Genomic DNA, 19,263 nt, shown 5'->3' with positions numbered 1-19,263 from the left:
TTAGATACAGATTTGAGAATTGCCAAGTTTATTTCCCATTTTCCATGTATAAAATATACATATTTATAGGAATGGGGGTACCAGCAGTAGGCATTATAAAAAGCAAAATATTTTCTCATATTGCAGTTCATTGTACGCAATCAAGAGTTGATACTTCTATCAACGACCTGCCGAAGTCTTGCCTGGAGTCAGTAAATGATGAATTATTGTTGCGGAGGATGGTATTTCCTACTCCATTTAGTGAGACAAGACATGTTTTGAGAAACATTAAGAACTTGATTCTTATCAGAACTACTAAAGCTTGTAATATAAGATATCTTAAAACTTCAATTGAAAGTTTAAAACTTTCCCAGATTCAAAATATGTGAGAACGAGGCTCAATTATGAACTGCAGAATTATTTTATAGAGGAAAACAAAGTTCATATGGATGAACAAATCTATTATAGCGTTACAGCCAACTGTTCTGATTTGAAAAACACACACAAAATGTAAATTCACTCATCCAAATACACATTCCACATGGTAGTCACCACTGATGTACTTGACGTAAGACTATTACGATGGTCTATGAGATCAGTCTACATACTTTACAACTAGTTTGGACTGTCTCACCTCAACCCCCCTTCCTTCCACCCCCAACCTGCGCACCCTTCCTCCCCCTTCTCCCTTTAGGTGTCGTCTACTCAAAGAGCTTGATTGCAGAGAGCAGTGTTGCTGGTCACACACACCAGGGGTGCACTCGCCCGGGGCGGGACAACAAAAACTAGCTTCTCCAACCCGGACCGGCTCCAAACGTTTGAGAAGATGATCTGAAGAAAAAACAAACAATGAAGACAGAAACAAAACAAAAAAAACGAAATTCTGCTTGGAAAGTTAGCTACCTTATTATGTGATGGTTTGGACTTTTCCCCCTAGGCCCTGCCTTGCCCTGACTGATGATTATGAGGAATACTACTGCTGTCTGACAGTACTGTGAGGGATGTACGTACTGTATACACAGGGACATACAACATATATGAGGAGGGAGTCCTGGAGGGCACACGATACATATCAACACATAGCACACTAAAAAGGGAAGATGAAGGAGTAAATGGATGGGTGGAACAGAGAAGGAGAGAGAGGGTTGAGATAGGTGGGCGAGGGGGAGAACTGAGGGAGGTGGAGAGAAGAAAGTAGGAATGGGACTAGAAGGAGGAAGAGTGATGAGAGGCACTTGAGATATGTCCGGGTGGTTAGAGTCATACTAGGATGCAGCTACATGAAGAGTGGTGTCAGTTTCTATGGGACAGAGGGGGGAATGAAATTAATTTGACTTAAGAACTACATATAGCTGCCGTTATGTACTGTAAATTCTGTCTACATGAAAACACTTTGCCTCATGAAAATGTATTCAGAATGACATCAGGACTTGTTTTAAAAAAAACGCAATGCTTGCTTGTGTCAGAGTATTAATATAAACCATGTTTCTTTAAGCATATACATTCTAGTTGCATCAAATGAAACTAAAACATACACAGAGGACCCATCTGAAAGCATTTGGCAGCATTTTGCTCTCATCAACAATTATAAAATGGGTACGATGAGGGGATGAGGAAGAATAGAGGAGCGAGTGAGAAGGAGAATTAGGAAGAAGGGGGGGATGAGGGAGGGAGCAAGGTCAGAAATGGGGGTGTTAAAGGAGGGACGAGGAAGAGAAAGCAAGCAATAGAAGACAAGAACAGAGAGAAGAGGAGGGAGAGGGTGAAGCGGAACAGAGGGAGACAGAGGAGCTTATCTAACAGCGTGTGAATGACTGAGCTGGGCCGTGTTGCCACACTCTCCTGAGCACTTCAGATCGCATTCCACTGCAATGCACCCTGGGGGATACACAGGGGCCATGTGACACAGCAGCACAATGAGAGGAGGCATGGGAGAGTGGGAGGAGGAAAAGGAGGGCAGAGACAAAAGGAGGGGGAGGAAGCAGGAGGGGAAAGAGAAAGAGGGAGGGAAGAGGCAGGAGGGGAAGAGGGAGGAGGCAGGAAGGGAGAGAGAGTGAGAAGCAGGAAGGGAGAGAGAGAGGGGGAGGGAGAGAGAGAGAGAGAGGGAGGGAGGAGGCAGGATGGGAGAGAGGGCAGAGATAAAGGAGGGATGAGGCAGGAGATAAAGAAAGGAGGGAGAAAGGGAAGAGGTAGAGGTAGGGGGAAAAGGAGAGCGGTAGATGAGATAGGGGGAAAAGGAGAGCAAAGAGGGGGAAGCGGCTCGAGTAGGCGAGTGTCTGGGGTGAGGCCTCGAGGGTGAGGAGATCAGTGGTGTTAGAGATGAGAATGGTGAGGGTTGAATAAGGTACAGGAGAGACAAAGGGGGGAAGGAGGGATGATATATTAGGGCAGCTTGTTATGAATTCGTGCTGCCCATCAGATTCTTATAAGTGGGCTGTGGTCACACTTTTCCTTCACACGCTACTGCCAGAGACACAAGCGAGTGCGTATAGGGAGGGTTCAAACACTCAACATACAAATGTATACACTCAAGCAAAGACACTCATGAACACAACAAATGTGAACAGACACCAAACACCCATCCACACACACACAAAGATGAGTGATACTTACTGATTTGATCCAAAACCGCCAGCAGACCCAAAGCCTGCAACAAAAAAATAGACACAGAAAAACAAAACACACTGAATTTAGATCAAACTCTTTTTGCCCCAGGGGCACTGAAAAATGATTAGATTTCCTTGTTGTCAAAATGTGCCATTTTTGGGGGGTATTTTCAGTGCTCCGACTGTCTAGCTTTCATTTCAGTGATTATTAGCCAGCTGGACACAGTCAAGAAACTGTATGAATGTAGGTTCAGTATCATTTCTACAGTTTCAATTTGGTTTTAGTCATTTTAAATTTGATTGAGTTGCCTGCCTCCCCCCGATTTGTTTAACATCCTCGATCTAGATAGAATTATCAGTAGAGACTATTTAAAATGACCCTGTAAAATGTTGACTGAATAACACAGAGAGAAACCTGGGTGAGTTACTACTACTTCCACCTTATTACCTCTGTTCCAGAGCCAGTCAACCACTTGGGTGCCAACACAAACCATAATAATGGGATTGCTTATCTAGTTCCTCTAGACCTAACAGGATTTGAAATAGGCCCTAATCTATGAATTTCACATGATTGGGAATACAGATACGCATGTTGGTCACAGATACAGTACCAGTCAAAGGTTTAGACACACCTACTCATTCAATGATTTATATTTTTATATATTTTCCACATTGTAGAATAATAGTGAAGACATCAAAACTATGAAATAACACATATGTACTCACCAAAAAACAAAATCAAAATATATTTGAGGTTTTTCAAAGCAGCCACCCTTTGCCTTGATGACAGCATTGCACACTCTTGGCATTCACTCAACCAGCTTCATGAGGTAGTCACCTAGAATGCATTTCAATTAACAGGTGTACCTTGTTAAAAGTTAATTTGTGGAATTTCTTTCCTTCTTAATGCGTTTGAGCCATTAAGCCGTTGTGACAAGGTAGGGTTGGTATACAGAAGATAGCACTATTTGGTAAAATACCATGTCCATATTATGGCAACAACAGCTCAAATAAGGAAAGAGAAACGACCGTTCATCATTACCTTAAGACATGAAGGTCATTCCATTCGGAACATTTCAAGAACTTTGAAAGTTTCTTCAAGTGCGGTCACAAAAACCATCAAGCGCTATGATGAAACTGCCTCTCATGAGGACCGCCACAGGAAAGGAAGACCCAGAGTTACCTCTGCTGCAGAGGATAAGTTCATTATAGTTACCAGCCTCAGAAATTGCTGCCCAAATAAAGTTCAAGTAACAGACACTTCTCAACATCAACTGTTCAGAGGAGACTGCGTGAATCAGGCCTTCATGGTCGAATTGCTGCAAAGATACCACTAAAGGACACCAATAAGAAGTAGAGACTTGCTTGGGCCAAGAAACACGAGGAATGGACATTAGACCGGTGGAAATCTGTCCTTTGGTCTGATGAGTCCAACTGAGATGTTAGGTTCCAACCGCTGTGTCTTTATGAGACGCAGAGTAGGTGAACGGATGATCTCCGCATGTGTAGTTCCCACGTGAAGCATGGAGGAGGAAGTGTGATGGTATGGGGGTGCTTTGTTGGTGACACGGTCTGTGATTGATTTAGAATTCAAAATGTACACTTAACCAGCATGGCTACCACAGTGTTCTGCAGCAATACCATCCCATCTGGTTAAATCTGAGTGGGACTATCATTTGTTTTTCAACAGGACAATGACCCAAAACACACCTCCAGGCTGTGTAAGGGCTATTTGATTAAGAAGGAGAGTGATGGTAGTGCCGCATCAGATGACCTGGCCTCCACAATCACCTGACTTCAATCCAATTGAGATGGTTTGGGATGAGTTGGACCACAGAGTGAAGGAAAAGCAGCCAACAAGTGCTCAGCATGTGGGAACTCCTTCAAGACTGGTTGAGAGAATACCAAGAGTGTTCAAAGCAGTCATCAAGGCAAAGAGTGGCTACTTTGAAGACTCTAAAATCTCAAATATATTTAGATTTGTTTAACACTTTTTTGGTTACTACATGATTCCATATGTATTATTTCATAGTTTTGAGGTCTTCACGATTATTCTACAATGTAGAAAATAGTAAAAATAAAGAAAAACCCTTGAATGAGTAGGTGACCAAACTTTTGACTGGTACTCTACCTTACAAAAAAAATGGGCCTCATAACAGGCCTCAGGATCTCATCACGGTACCTCTGCATTTAAATTGCAACCGATAAAATGCAATTGTGTTCGTTGTCCGTAGATTATGCCTGCCCATGCGATAACTCCACCATGGGGCATTCTGTTCACAACATTGACATCAGCAAACTGCTCACCCACACAAAACCATACACGTGGTCCGCGGTTGTGAGGCCGGTTGGATGTACTGTCAAATTCTCTAAAACAACGTTGGAGGCGGCTTATGGTAGAGAATTCTCTGGAAACAGTTCTCGTGGACATTCCTGCAGTCAGCATTCCAAATGCACGCTCCCTCAAAACGTGAGACATCTGTGACATTGTGTTGTGTGACAAAACTGCACATTTTAGAGTGGCCTTTTATTGCCTCTGCACCTGTGTAATGATTATGCTGTTTAATCAACTTCTTGAACATTTCTGGCTCATGAAACATGGGACCAACATTTTACATGTTGCATTTAAATTTTCGTTCAGTGTAAGATGCTGAAAGAGTTCTTCCCACCCTCCTCTTCCCATCTTGAGAAAACTGCCATATACAAACAAAAAAGATAACTTGCATGGCGGCATGTGACCGCAGTAGGAATGTGCGTTAATAGGAAGCCACTTGTGGGATTCCACCATCCCCACGGCTAGCCTAGCCTAGAATGAACCTAGTGCTGCATCTTGTGGCCCTGTTGTACTGCACAGCAGACAGAGTGCTGGGGATAGCATTAGCCACTAGGCTAAATGACTGCTATTTAAAACAAGCTTAGGAGGGGGCGGCAGGTAGCCTAGTGGTTAGAGCGTTGGGCCAGTAACCGAAAGGTTGCTGGATCAAATCCCCGAGCTGACAAGGTAAAGAAAGATCTGTCGTTCTGCCCCAAGTAGGCCGTCATTGTAAATAAGAATTGACTGACTTGCCTAGATAAATAAAGGTTATATTAAAAAAACAGTGGCTTTACTTCAGGGGAATAGGGGAAGGGACTCACTGGCAAGGCTTCAAACGAGGACCTTGTTTATTTGTTCCGTATTGGCTGGGGGAGTGGGGAGGAGACTGGGGGCAGAAATGACTAAACTGGGGGTTGGACTCCTTTCATACAGTTTAGTCACAAGAATAGGGAGGGAAGAGTCAATTAAGGCTTGGGGTGCATCTGGATAATCTGGAGCAGCGTTCCCATGCAATGATCTGAAAGAACTGAACGGGTGAGATATTACTACTCACCTCCTCCTCCCTGCTGTCCGAACCCAGAGAAGCCACTGGGCTGAGGAGCTCCGAACCCTGACCCCTGCTGCTGCTGGGCCAGGTTACCAAATGATGGGGCACTCTGGTTGGCCAGAGCACCAAATGACATTGTGCTTTGTTGAGTGGAAGCAAAGCTGTGAAGGAAGAGAAATGCACATAAAAGATTAAAAACATTAAAAGACTGAATATTCAATATTACAGTCTAACAATAGCCTAATAAACATTTAATGGAAATGTGTTGAATAACCATTGCTACATTTGATTTCTTACGTTATTGAGGCACTGGTCCGTTTACATCCACTTTATAATACTCTATGTCTACGTCAGTCCTGAGACCATACAGTCAGAGGACGAATTACTATGCTCTGTGCTCCTTAACTCCCTCTCCCTCCAGTCTGTAGACTGTTTAGTACAGCTAGTCTAGCACACTACCCCAGTCACTCTACTCTGTACCCATTACCATTCTAACCCAGAGAGGAGAGGTAACCTAAAATATGCAGAGGAACAGCCTTGCCTGGAATAATATCAGAGCCCATTACATCAAAGCATATTGCAATAAGCCTTGATTTAAATGACAATGGAATAAGTCGCTATTGCTCCCACGGCTCTTCCCCTACTGATCCGGGATCTGTGTGTGGAAGCTACGACACAGTCAGGGAGCAGAGTTTGTTTGATGTTTTATTGAGTTTAAATGTAGTAGAACAGTGTGAGGGGAAGTTACTTCTGACAGAGGCTTCAGGTGCCCTGAGCGAGACAGACAAGACCAGTGCCAGTCACACAACCGAACCAGGATTATTTGACTAGTCATCAAACATCAGCAGAGAGATGAGGGGATGAGGACGAGTAAAGGAGAGACATATTATACTATGTGCATATGTAATAAGTGTGTTGCAGTAGTCAGAGGAGACAGAGAGAGAGGGGAAGAGGAAAAATAGACAGACGAATAAAGACATGAAAGAAGAGAGCGAGAATATAGAGGGATAGTGAGAGAGGGGTAGAGAATAGTCCGGGCCGTCCAGCCAGCTCAGTTGCTCTGCTGGTTTTAATCTTGGAGGCAGCATGGGTAGACCCCTGGACAGAAATAAAGGCTGACCTCTGACCCTAATACAGGAGACAATCTTTTTCTGCTCAGCCCGCCCACCTCTACCGCCCTTGGGTCAATCGCCTCATCACTAGGTACGGCAAACTGCTAAATTGAGCCACTTTAAAAAGATAGGGAGGGTGACATTTACTGGTTGTAGGGAGTCATGAAATACTGTATCATCGAAACCATCTTTCAAGAAATATTTGCAGGGGTTTGGAAAACAAAACTAGGACCGGCATTCGTAAACAACTTTATCAATATTTCTCCTTGTAAACAAGACGACGGGGTGATAACAAGTGAGAGACTGCAAAAATAATTACCTCACGAGTCCTGACATAATAACACATAAAAAAATAAAAAATAAGTGTGACTGAATGGAGGAAGGGAATGAATGAAAACACCAAGCCACTTGGCCTGCTGCCATCTGACAGCCCAATAGGATGAAACCCTGACAACTTAAATAGAGAAAGGAGTGAGAGAATGGGAGAAGAATAAGAAAAACAGAGAGATGAGTTCACGCACGGCAAGGCTAGCTCCCATCTCCCTGCAACCAACAGGACCCGAGGCAGAGGGTGTAAAGCGTGTGTGTGTGTGTGTATAGAGTGTGTGGTAGAGAATTGAGGGGTGGGGGTTTAGTTGGCAATTCCCTCTAGAAGACCTGTGCCTAATACAACAACTCCAGGGGGAGAGAGAGAGGGAGGCTAGAGAGAAGGGGGGAACTAGCCCATCTTAATCTGCTGGCAGTATGACCTCAGAGTGGGATTATCTGGAATAATCTAGCTCTACATGCCTCTGTGGTTTGGGGCTTGGCAGAGGTGCCCAATGCCTCAGCAGGCCTGCACATGGCCAGGGGCTGCTCCAGGGGGAGAGGGAGCTGAGCAGGAGGGGATGAAGGAATAATCCCATTTTCTCCCATAATTGTACAATGAGGGTTGAGGTCAAATTCAGAGCTAAGGTTGACTCTGCAAGAGGTCTGGGTGGTTATAGCTGACTGATTTCCATCCCCTGATGTATAGTGATAAACAAATACCAGAAATACTTAAATACTTGATGTAAATGCAGTAAGTAAATCTTCAATACTCATCTACTGTGGACTTTTCTAAATTAAATGTCAAGCTCATGTGCCTGTGTAGCCGAGCAGGGTTTAGGGTATTATGCCCCAAGTTGAGAAAGGAGGTTGGGGGTTAGCAAGGTATTATTTACTTATCAGGGAGTGTTGGTGACAAAATCCATGTGTTAATATGAAAACAGTGGCTAGGAGGTGTCAGCGTGCTCTCAGTTGGAATGGCTAAAGCCCCTCGTCTCTATATAGCTTTCCTTTAATTTGTCAACCTTAATCATATTTTTTATTTATTTAACCTTTATTTAACTAGGGAAGTCAGTTAAGAACAAATTCATATTTACAATGATGGCCTAGGAACAGTGGGTTAACTGCCTTGTTTAGGGGCAGAATGAGAGATTTTTACCTTGTCAGCTCGGGGATTCGAACTAGCAACCTTTCGGTTACTGGCCAACGCTCTAACCCCTAGGCTACCTGCCGCCCCTAGGCTACCTGCCGCCCCTAGGCTACCCGCCGCACATAGGCTACCCGCCGCACATAGGCTACCCGCCGCACATAGGCTACCCGCCGCACATAGGCTACCCGCCGCACATAGGCTACCCGCCGCACATAGGCTACCCGCCGCACATAGGCTACCTGCCGCACATAGGCTACCTGCCGCCCCTATACATAATATACATAAGAAAACCAAGACAATAACCAATATACAGCAATAAACGCATAAAAACTTTGCAAGACATTCTACAGCCTTTATGGTCAGTATTATCAAGAATGTTGAGATCTTCTACACTGTCATTTTAGAACAATACAAAACATCTCACTCTGCATATCCAATAAATGTCTAAGAGGGGTGTCTTTCTTACCCGAATCCTCCCACGTTGGCGGCTGCCGTGCCCTCTCCAAACACCTTGCTGGCTGAGGAGCCCATGGGACTGCTGAAGGACGGGGCCGAGCCAAATGCTGCTGACCCCCCAAACGCTGGGGAGCCCCCGAAAGCAGGGGGGCTACCGAACACAGGGGCGCTCCCAAAACCACCTGAAGGGGTACAGATAGAGGGGTGTGAGGAAGAGGAAGTTGGCTGACTTTGATTTGATAACAATACGTGAGCGGGACGGTTACATGAATAAAGCTGACACGTATATGAGCAATATTCTTGAATTCGTTGAGATGGGCGGGCAGGACAGAATGTCTCAGGGGACACTTACCACAGTCTAATACTAACCATACATAAGTAAATACTTCAAAAATAGAAGCAAACACAGGCAATGTTTATATTCTTCCTCAACTTTGATGGATGTGTATGTCACACCTGCTGTTGCCCTGAAACGAACAGCCCCAACATGATTAATAAAGTTTTTATTGTATTATTGCCTGCTCTACAACACCTCCATTTCTGTTCAGGGACAACAGCTTTCTCACTCATAGATAAATGGACATGGATAACACACACACCATTGCGGCTATGAGGGCTTGATGGGAATCAATTTCCAACCACACATTCTATGGGATGAAAAGAGAGTCATAAACAGAGGGGATCACTGAAATGACAGCCTGGCTACAAGCACGGCCCAGTGAATAATTGATTGGGTTAATGTAATGGGATTACATTCCTTGGACCCTGGCCAGTGATAGTAGCTATAGAAGTGACAGCAGTACCAAAAAGACGCAGGTTCCGTATTAATAAAGCGTCTCAGAGTAAGAGTGCTAATCTATGATCAGGTAATGAATAAGAGGGATGATGAATAGCAATCCTATTCTTAGATGCTTTGTGAAAATGACCAGAAGATTTTAGGGGTAGATGCTACCACTATATAGCTAGCTGAGTAAAATGCCAAGACAAAACTGCAGTGGTGCTAACTTTTGGGGAACGCTATGACCCTAATTGCTAAGATATGCTATATTATTTGCTAAATTGAGGAAATATAACTGCGTTGACTAAATTGATTGATGCTTTGACTTCTTTAGCCAAGTAGACGCCAAGACTGTTCATTAGCTCGGAAAGATGCTACATTGTGGAATGTAGCCTAACCATGATCCACTAGTGCTGTACTGGCAGAGAGAGAGAGATAATGTGACTGTAGCTGTAACTCAGATGATAAAGGAGTACAGAGTGAGTCTCTCCTTGGGGAGCAAGCAGTGGCGGCAGCTGAGGTTGCAGGGAGTGGATCTGCTGCTGCCACAGGGCCAAAGAGGAAGTGATGCGTGTGTGGAGTGTTCATCCACAACCACCTGTCTTTCTCTCTGACCCTCACACATCACAGAGCCGCCCGCCGCATCAACACCCCAAGGCGGACAGGACAACATCAGAGACGGAGCCAAGAATGTAAATGGCTGTTACTATTACAGTCAAAGAGACTGGAGGGGATAGTGATGGGGAATGCGTTCACAGAGGGTAGAAGGTATTGTAAAGAGACCGCTACGCCACTCGGGAGGCCCAAGGCACTGCATCATAGTGCTAGAGGCTTAACTACAGACCCCGGTTCGATTCCGGACTGTGTCGCAGCCGGCCGCGACCGAGACCCATGAGGCGGCGGACAATTGGCCCAGCATCGTCCAGGTCAGGGGAGGGTTTGGCCAGCCGGGATGTCCTTGTCACATTGTGCTCTAGCGACTCCTGGTGGCTGACCGGGCGCATGCACGCTGACTTCGGTTAAGCGGGCAGTGTGTCAAGAAGAAGTGCGGCTAACAAAAGAAGGGTTATTTGTAACTTTGTTGGATAACACTTTTGAACATATACAGTACATCACCATGGGCACAAAAGTCTGGAGTTGACAGAGCTGGGTGACTTGTCACTTGTTTTGGGGTGAGGGTGTAGCCTACCTGTTTGTTTGGTGGGGGTGGAGAAGGAGCCGAACCCCTGAGCGGCCACGCTCCCCCCTCCCGTGCTGAAGGTTCCACTGGCCGTCTGCTCCCCCCCTCCGAATGTTGACGCTGGGGAGCCAAAGCCAAAGGTTTTGGCCCCGCTGTTCCCAAACAGGGTAGTTCCTCCTGTAGGACAAACAGAGGTTAACAGTGGATTTATAGCAGTGCTAAACTGAAATAGGTGCCTGTACTCATTTTGAGTGCTGGGACTGTTCATATTTAGGTGCAATAGTTTTGAGCTAATATTCTATAAGGAGGTGCAGGAACTCAAGCAGCAGAACATTTGAAGGGCCGGTACTCAGTTCCAGTTAACTTATAGTTAAGTCAACAGCCTTAGTGTTTCCAATAGATAGAGAGGAAAACAAGAGTTTCTACACAAAAGTAAACCAACCATGTGTTTCCCATAAGAGTTAAAATGAACCCCAAATATTTCTAGACAGAGCGCCACTGAGCTAAGCATCCTGCCTAAGAAATGCTATGGGAAACAATTGACAGCTTCACAGAGCTCTCTTTCCTGCCCATGATTCCTCACTCAGACACATCCATTTCAAAATCCTAATCATGCGAGGAAAATCAGCCCCCTAACTTCTTTCTCTCCATACATCTCCCTCCAAGCTCATTAGATGTTCATCTCTAGAACGATGTGGTGGAATATTGTTTGGGGGTGTCATGAGAACACACTTTCCGGTTGACCCAGGTCTCCCTCTGTCTTTTGATCTTCACAGTGCAGTGCGTCTCACTTTTAAATGGCTGGGAAGTCTGCCTCTTCATCTGACCTGGGATCAGCTGCAACCTCACAGCCCACTGGTCACTTTCTGTTCCGACTGCACTGGCAGATGTGGCCCCCATGTCAACGCTGCCAATGTTTCAATACACATGTAAATCTTTCCTCTCTTTTTGATAGAGAGACACTGGAGAGATGTTTAAAAGGTTTCCTGCTCATGTTCATTTCACACATCTTTTCCAAGTCCCAGACATCATATATCAAATCAGCATAGACTCTTTTCTAGGAGCCATTTTCATACTTTTTTTGCACAATGCTTTCACCATAATGGTAATACTGAGCATGGAAAGTACTTGTGTGTAAATGACACGCAACACTGAAATCTCATTTGAGATGCAATTTAGCACTTCACGCTTCAACAATTTGCAACATAGTAACTTGAAAGCAAACAACGTGAGATAAAATAAAATAATCACCTTTCAAATCAAAATGGATTCTCCTGTGGCTGGGTGGTTACATAGACAAGTTACCTGACTACCAGATAAAGGGGGTCACTTTTCATCGTAGAGACAAGGAGGGAGGAAATGGATATGTGGCTAAATGGTATTAGGTGTGTGTGGAAGACATTGGGACGGACACTTGATGTATTACGCAGCATGGCACAACGCCTACTGTCAGTTAAGAGCTACTCAAGGAAAATAGTCATTTGCAGTGCTCTTCCTAAAGGTGATTGTGTCCAAGAAACAATGGAATTGAGGAATTTGACTAAAAGCTAATGGTCTGCATGCAGCAAAGACATGGGTGAAAATGTGGGTAAGAATATGTTCAGGGAAAATGTAATAAAAAGCAATACGAGTGCCATTGCATGACTTATCTCATAAGAATCAAAGCCGTGGGCAAACAAGCGATATACTATCACATAGTCCCTATGAAATGGGTCATACATATTCACATAGCCATAATCAGAATACTGCACCATTTCAATTCGGAACAAAAGAGGGCATAGGAGGACAGAATGGGGGTGGCTCAAGTGGATATTTCTACTCATCAAACCTACATGTACAGTACCACAGTTTCATTAACATTGTTTAACACAAATGAATCACGTACCACCTCAAGGTCTCAAAGGTTGAGAAAATATTAACATATTTGCATTCATCTACAGAACAAACATGGATGATTCGATGCAGTTTATGTGCATTAGAGGAATAAGAAAACAAGAGATACAAGCCTATTTGCTATGGAAAACTATGCCAGTCTGTTGAGCAGTAACATATGACCGGGAGCTATAGAGGATGGTTGTGTTGTGTTGACTCATGTTGTGTCATAGATAGGACAGCACAGATACATACGCTGTCAGTGCCTCCAGCAGCAACAGGCTAAATCACTGCTCTGCTTATGAGATTAAGACTCGCAGCATAATGCTGAAGAAAATCAATTTACGTGAGGCTGTGTTTAGAAACAAAAAATATGATTATATTCGCTACCTCCCCCCACATGAAAACATCGGTCTTGATAACATTAATGCAAAAGTATTGGAGCTATGAATTTATTGCAGTGGACTTTGTCATCCTTTTTCAAGAGGGATGTCAATCAAAGGGTTCCCACCCTGCTGATGATAACTGCACCCGTCCGTCTTAAAATTGAACAGGAAGTTTAAATCTAAGATCAGTCATCCTTTCTGCTACAACCCTTCCGCCCCCTGTTGGTTCTCCCACCTGTCTGGTTGGGCTGTCCGAAGCCCCCGGTGGCAGCGGCAGTGCCGAAAGGGTTCTTGTTGGCGGCGTCCTCACTGGGTTTGCCCCCCAGGCCACTGAAGAAGCCTCCCCCTGCCTGCTGGGAGGCTGCAGCCGGGACAGAGCCAGATCCAAACAGACCCCCACCGCTGGATGGCTGCTGCTGGGTAGGATAGGGGAGGGGTGCACAGCCACGGTCACAACAAGGTCACAATGATCAGTGTTTGTTATGCAGTAATAAGTACATATGAGCCTCCCTGATGAGTTCTCTCCATGATTCTTACCCAAATGCAATAATACATCTCATGTGTATGTGAGTGGTGCGGCGTGTGCACATTTGAAGAGGGGCATTTGGGAGTCTTTCCCTGAAGTGTTACATATCAAAATGGTAGGATGGTTGTCTATTTTGTACACACTGTCAAATGTGAATGTTACCTGTCCAAAGACACTCCCAGTACTGGACTGTTGACCGAACACTGAGGTAGTGGAGGAGTTTCCAAAAGCTGGGAGGGAAGAGGACAGAAAATAATAAGTAGCACATAAAATACATTAAGCAGGCTCTGTACAATACAACCATACAAACTATCACAATTTGTCCTTTAGACGTACAGTCATTTAAGGTTAGCGATGATGACAGTGGTAGGACGTCAGAACTGTGTGTGTGTGTGTGTGTGTGTGTGTGTGTGTGTGTGTACGCTGATAGTGCAGTCGTTTTATGGATGGTCTCGTTCCAGCAGCATTAGACTATGGCGACAGAACTATTTTCTTTGCAGGTTATAGATGACTGAGGGGGGAAGACAGTGGAGCAGAAAAAGACAAATCCCCACATTTATCTCTGACACAATGCCACCATGTACACTGGATATGTATGCAGTGTGATAAGCCCTCTGACAAACTCTAGATGGATGTGTACATGCTGTGTGTGTGGCAGAGCTTAAGCTGTGTGTGTGTGGGCGTGCCTGTGCGTGTGAGAAAGAAAGGCATACTGGCTGGTGGATATCTTCCACCAGTCAACTCCACATTTCCCTTTTATTCCACTTCCATTTTGCCTGGGCCTCTGCTCGTTTTCCCTTTAAATCGACTGTCCATTAAATCCCTCATGCCGAGAGTCAACTCCCCTATAATAAATCAGGCGGAACATGAAATGCTATTCTCTCAGAGTATGGGGGACAGGTCTACAAATGAATGCTGGGACTGCCTTTAGTCTGGACCTGGGACTTGGTAATGACTCATTCATGACACCCACTATATCATTTACTGTGGCTTGAATTAGTCCATGTGGTGACTTTGTTGGTGAACAAGTTTAGGGCGTAGATGAAATGCTTCTGACTGTGTATGCTAATTTTCTATAAAAAGAAACAGTAGGGCTGACTCCATTTAGACGACTGGTCGATTGTTTGGTTGATAGGCTGTTGGTCGATCGAGAATATTTTAGTTGCGCAGTTGTAACAACAAAAATGTGTTGCACATGTCTTGACTGACGCCTGTCTGAGTGGACTAATCCATTGTGGAGAAGGCGGGGATGGCACACCAGTATCACCAGCAGTACATGTACTGTTAATTCCCATCATTTATCATCTACAATGTTTGTTTGGTTACAGTCATTTCTGTTAATGCATTCAATATAGGCGTTCAATATTACATAAATATTACATAAATATTTTACAGTTCTCATTGTCGGAGTGGACACGTTGTTTGCAGAGTGCACAACCTAGGTTACACTTGTGAGAAACAAGTTTTGGTTTATTTCATTCCATTTACGAGTTGTCCATTTATTCATTGTGTTTCGTATGGAGGGCTCCTGTCAATGTTGAGTAAGGACACGTACCTGATTACACAGAAGTAGGCCGTGGCTACCTGGCCTGGGGGCAAACATAGGCTTATAAATGTGCCCATTTGGGGATCTGATAGTATTTCTGATTTAACTCACCACCACTACTGAGCTTTGGAGCATCTAAGGAATTTTTTCTTCACCGCAAACAGCAAGTAAACTCAGTCTGTTTTTACATACATTGAGAATGCCAATAGTTCCTCAATGTAGCCCATTTGAAAAATCTTTCCAGCTCTCTCCCATTCGAAAAAGTGGGGGGAAAATGTCATGCTCCGAACCGGTGGAAACGTCTTAAAATAGGCATACCTGATTACTTATCCCTTAAGCAAATAGACTACAGCTGTGTCTGTCTGAAGCTCACTGGCCCGGGAAACTGAGGGTCCTTAATATTTTATACAATGTTGCAAGTTTGTTAGTGCAAGCTTCAGGCTGGACCAAGTTGATAGTTGATACAATTTTTGAAGGTCCTTGCAGACAAGCCATGATTAGCCAATGTAATTTATTTTTTAATCAGGATATTTTCTACCTGCAGGCTGCAATGTTTTATTTGTTGGCTTCAGATAGGCTAATTTTTACATAGTTGGCAATGGCAATAGAAGATACTTTTAGATTTGTATAATTTTCATTTAGATATCATTTTTATTAATCACATGACAACTATTTTGAGATACGAAGACTTTATTATGAAATAAATTGAACTGTTCCACAAGAATGTGCATATGAAAATCATAACTGGCACACAGATTGGTAGAAATTGTAAGATAAATTGGCACTCCAAATGGAAAAAGGTTACCGACCCCTGGTTGTAGCCTATTACCGGCAACTTCTAGAGCGTAGTGGCAGACTCTGCGAAGGCTAGCAGCAGAGGGAGGAGATGATTCGGGAACATATTTTTTTCTTTTGGTTAGGCTATCTTGATCTCTGGCTCCCTCAAGACATTTATGTGTTAAGTATTTAATCACAGTGGGCTTAAAGCATCAGACAAGCTCAGTAGCCTACATATTTAGTTGATTTGATCAAATCACATAAGGTGTGTCTATATATGGTGTGTCTATATTCCCCCCCCCCCCCCCTCTCTCTCCCCGGGGACAGCCCTAAGGAACAGTCAACATTAATTTTTATTAACGAATACATTCACGAATGTTCCTGTGCAGTTTGCGGACGACGGACGTGCAAACAAAATCAAATGTAACAGCAGCCCTTTTGCTAGTTCACATAGCTATGCTGACAATATACTGCCTGAAATAACTAGCCAGCCGTGAAGGGGACAGAAATAATACATGGGAATGCATAACACATATCCAGACTCAATAGGAATTCTAGGGCCATTTATAGTGTAACACCTGTTGCTGTCCTGGCGTTGCTAGCTAGTTGGCTATTGTAGCTATAAGACTGGCTGCTGTCACCTCAGACCTGCACAAAGACATTTAGAAACAAACATGACCCTGGCTATTAACACTCCCTTAGATACCCCTAACTACCCTCTCTACCAAACTGCTAATAGAGTTAAGAGAAATCACCCCTAGGCTTACAGAGCAAAGCCAAAGTCTCTCCGATTTCTTCCATGTCTATGATGTCAAATGAAGCTTTCTTATTAGACAAGTTCAGGCAGTTCCTCCTCTGTTTCAATACAGATTTAATGTAGTCTGGTCTTTGGTTATACCATCTTAATCCAGCTCTGTTAAGAGCGACATCGACCAGGCGTGCTCTGACGCAGGGTAAGTAGGCCTAATTCATGTTTAACCTGCTGTGGGGCTCCGCGGATAAATGACGGGCCAAGGGCTGCTCTCCTCACATATTGCCAATCTAATACAGTAAAGACCGACAAAGGCACCGAAAGTGGTACAGACCATGCACACCAGTGAGCTCAATTAACCCCCATCACAACCTCCTCCGTTACAGATAACTAGTTCAGATTTCCTGTTCACCTCATCAATTTGACAGCGTAACTAACCCTGCTTCCACATTCAATTCTTTGTGTAATTAAAATGAAAAAGTAACCCAACGTGGCTTTGAAGTGTAAGCCTATCTCCACTATTAGTACATGCATATGGCCAGACAGACACATTGCCACTATGATATAACAGAAAGCCTATCTGGGTGGGAACACAGAGCCCTAGGACAGTCAGAACCGAGACATTGCTTCAGTAACTACGGAGTTGTTGTGACACACACAGACAGGTCAACTGTCTTCCCGCGGCCCAGCACCTCTTAGCACGGGTGGGAATTCAGAGAATCCCTGGGAAGAGGGCAACTCCCGGCTCAACATCACTTCACCACCCAAATCATTTTTTAACGTGGTGCCATAATAATGGCTTAATTAAAGTGGAACTGACAGTGTTTTAACTACTTTGCAATTATGAAACAGAATCGTGACAATACCAGTAGCGCGAACATTTTCAACAGTAACTCTCGGTTCTTTAAAAACCTGCAGTATGTACATTTTGTCTATATTTTGGAAAATAAATAAATGTGATTCTGGATATAAACAATGTTTGTTTCCAAAATTAGGGCTGTTTTCTAAAGAAGTTAAATTGGCATTGTTTTTGTTTTCCTTGTCACGATACTAACGACTATTGAAATACTGGTATCATCCTGGCAATAAGTAGAGTGTTTACCTTATACTTGGGTTTACAGGGTCAAGGTAGAGCTTACCCCTAGAAGTAAAGATCAGGGATCAGCTAACCACCATCCTCAACCCTAACCAGATCGGTAACAGGTGAAACAAAACTGACCACCCTATACCAGTGGTCAATGCCAACTTCCTCCAGCATAGTGGTTTAAAGAGGCCTATGACCCATGGAGGAGTATGGTCTGCCAGCCAATACCAGCAGATCCTAACAGGCCCTGATGGATGGATGGGATTGGACTGGATAAGACCATCAGAGAGTAGTGGCCTTCTCTCTAAGCTCCATTATCCTAATGGCGTGATAAATACCCATCCTAATGATGCTGCTCAGTCCCACAGAGGGAAAACAACTACATTAATTTAAGCACTTTGGCAGCAGCTCTGACTGGATGAGTAACTGAGGTAACTGCCTTTATCAGGATGCCCCATTGCTTCGTTCCCTAGATACTGCGCCTTCGGAAAGTATTCAGACACCTTGACTTTTTCCATATTATGTTACATTACAGCCTTATTCTAAAATGGCAATAAAGATTCCTCAAATCAATCAAAAATACAGCATAATGACAAAGCGAAAAAAGGTTATTAGAAATGTTTGCATATTTATTAAAAATAAAAAACAGAAATACCTTATTTACGTAAGTATTCAGCCTTTGCTATGACACTCGAAATTGAGCTCAGGTGCATCCTGTTCCATTTATCATCCTTGAGATGTTTCTACAACTTGGAGTCCACCTGTGGTAAATCTATTGATTGAACATGATCTGGAAAGGCACACACACCTGTCTATATAAGGTCCCACAGTTGACAGTGCATGCCCATGAGGTTGAATAAATTGTCCGTAGAGCTCAGAGACAGGATTGTGTCGATGCACAGATCTGGGGAAGGGTACCAAAAACATTACTGCAGGATTGAAGGTTCCCAATAACACAGTGGCCTCCATCATTTTTAAATGGAAGATGATTGGAACCACCAAGACTCTTCCTAGAGCTGGCCGCCCAGCCAAACTGAGCTGGCCCCCCAGCCAAACTGAGCAATCGGGGGAGAAGGGCCTTGGTCAGGGAGGTGACCAAGAACCTGATGGCCACTCTGACAGAGCTCAAAACTCTGTGTCCTTCCAGAAGGACAACCATCTCTGCAGCACTCCACCAATCAGGCCTTTATGGTAGTGGCCAGACGGAAGCCACTCCTCAGTAAAAGGCCCATGACAGCCCGCTTGGAGTTTGCCAAAAAGGGACTTATATCACACAGCCAAGACCATGCAGGAGTGGCTTCGGAACAAGACTCTGAATGTCCTCGAGTGGCCCAGCCAGACCCCGGACTTGAACCCAATCTAACATCTCTGGACAGACCTGAAAATAGCTGT

General features: G+C 44.1%; 1 protein-coding gene across 1 annotated transcript in view; it reads right to left on the bottom strand.

Moving 5' to 3' along the window:
- Nucleotides 1–674: 674 nt before the first annotated feature.
- Nucleotides 675–19,263, bottom strand: part of LOC115101190 (nuclear pore complex protein Nup214-like) — a 55,276-nt gene continuing 36,687 nt past the window's right edge. The window contains 7 exon segments of the mRNA XM_029620482.2: nucleotides 675–810; nucleotides 2,593–2,626; nucleotides 5,954–6,108; nucleotides 8,982–9,153; nucleotides 10,939–11,106; nucleotides 13,423–13,603; nucleotides 13,876–13,943. Coding sequence (XP_029476342.2) covers nucleotides 765–810; nucleotides 2,593–2,626; nucleotides 5,954–6,108; nucleotides 8,982–9,153; nucleotides 10,939–11,106; nucleotides 13,423–13,603; nucleotides 13,876–13,943 — 824 coding nt within the window. The 3' untranslated portion in view covers nucleotides 675–764.

The sequence above is a fragment of the Oncorhynchus nerka genome, linkage group LG19 (assembly GCF_034236695.1).
Source record: "Oncorhynchus nerka isolate Pitt River linkage group LG19, Oner_Uvic_2.0, whole genome shotgun sequence".
NCBI classification, from domain to species: domain Eukaryota; kingdom Metazoa; phylum Chordata; class Actinopteri; order Salmoniformes; family Salmonidae; genus Oncorhynchus; species Oncorhynchus nerka.
The sequence above is the reverse complement of the archived record's forward strand: the minus strand, read 5'-3'. Positions and strand labels throughout refer to the sequence as shown.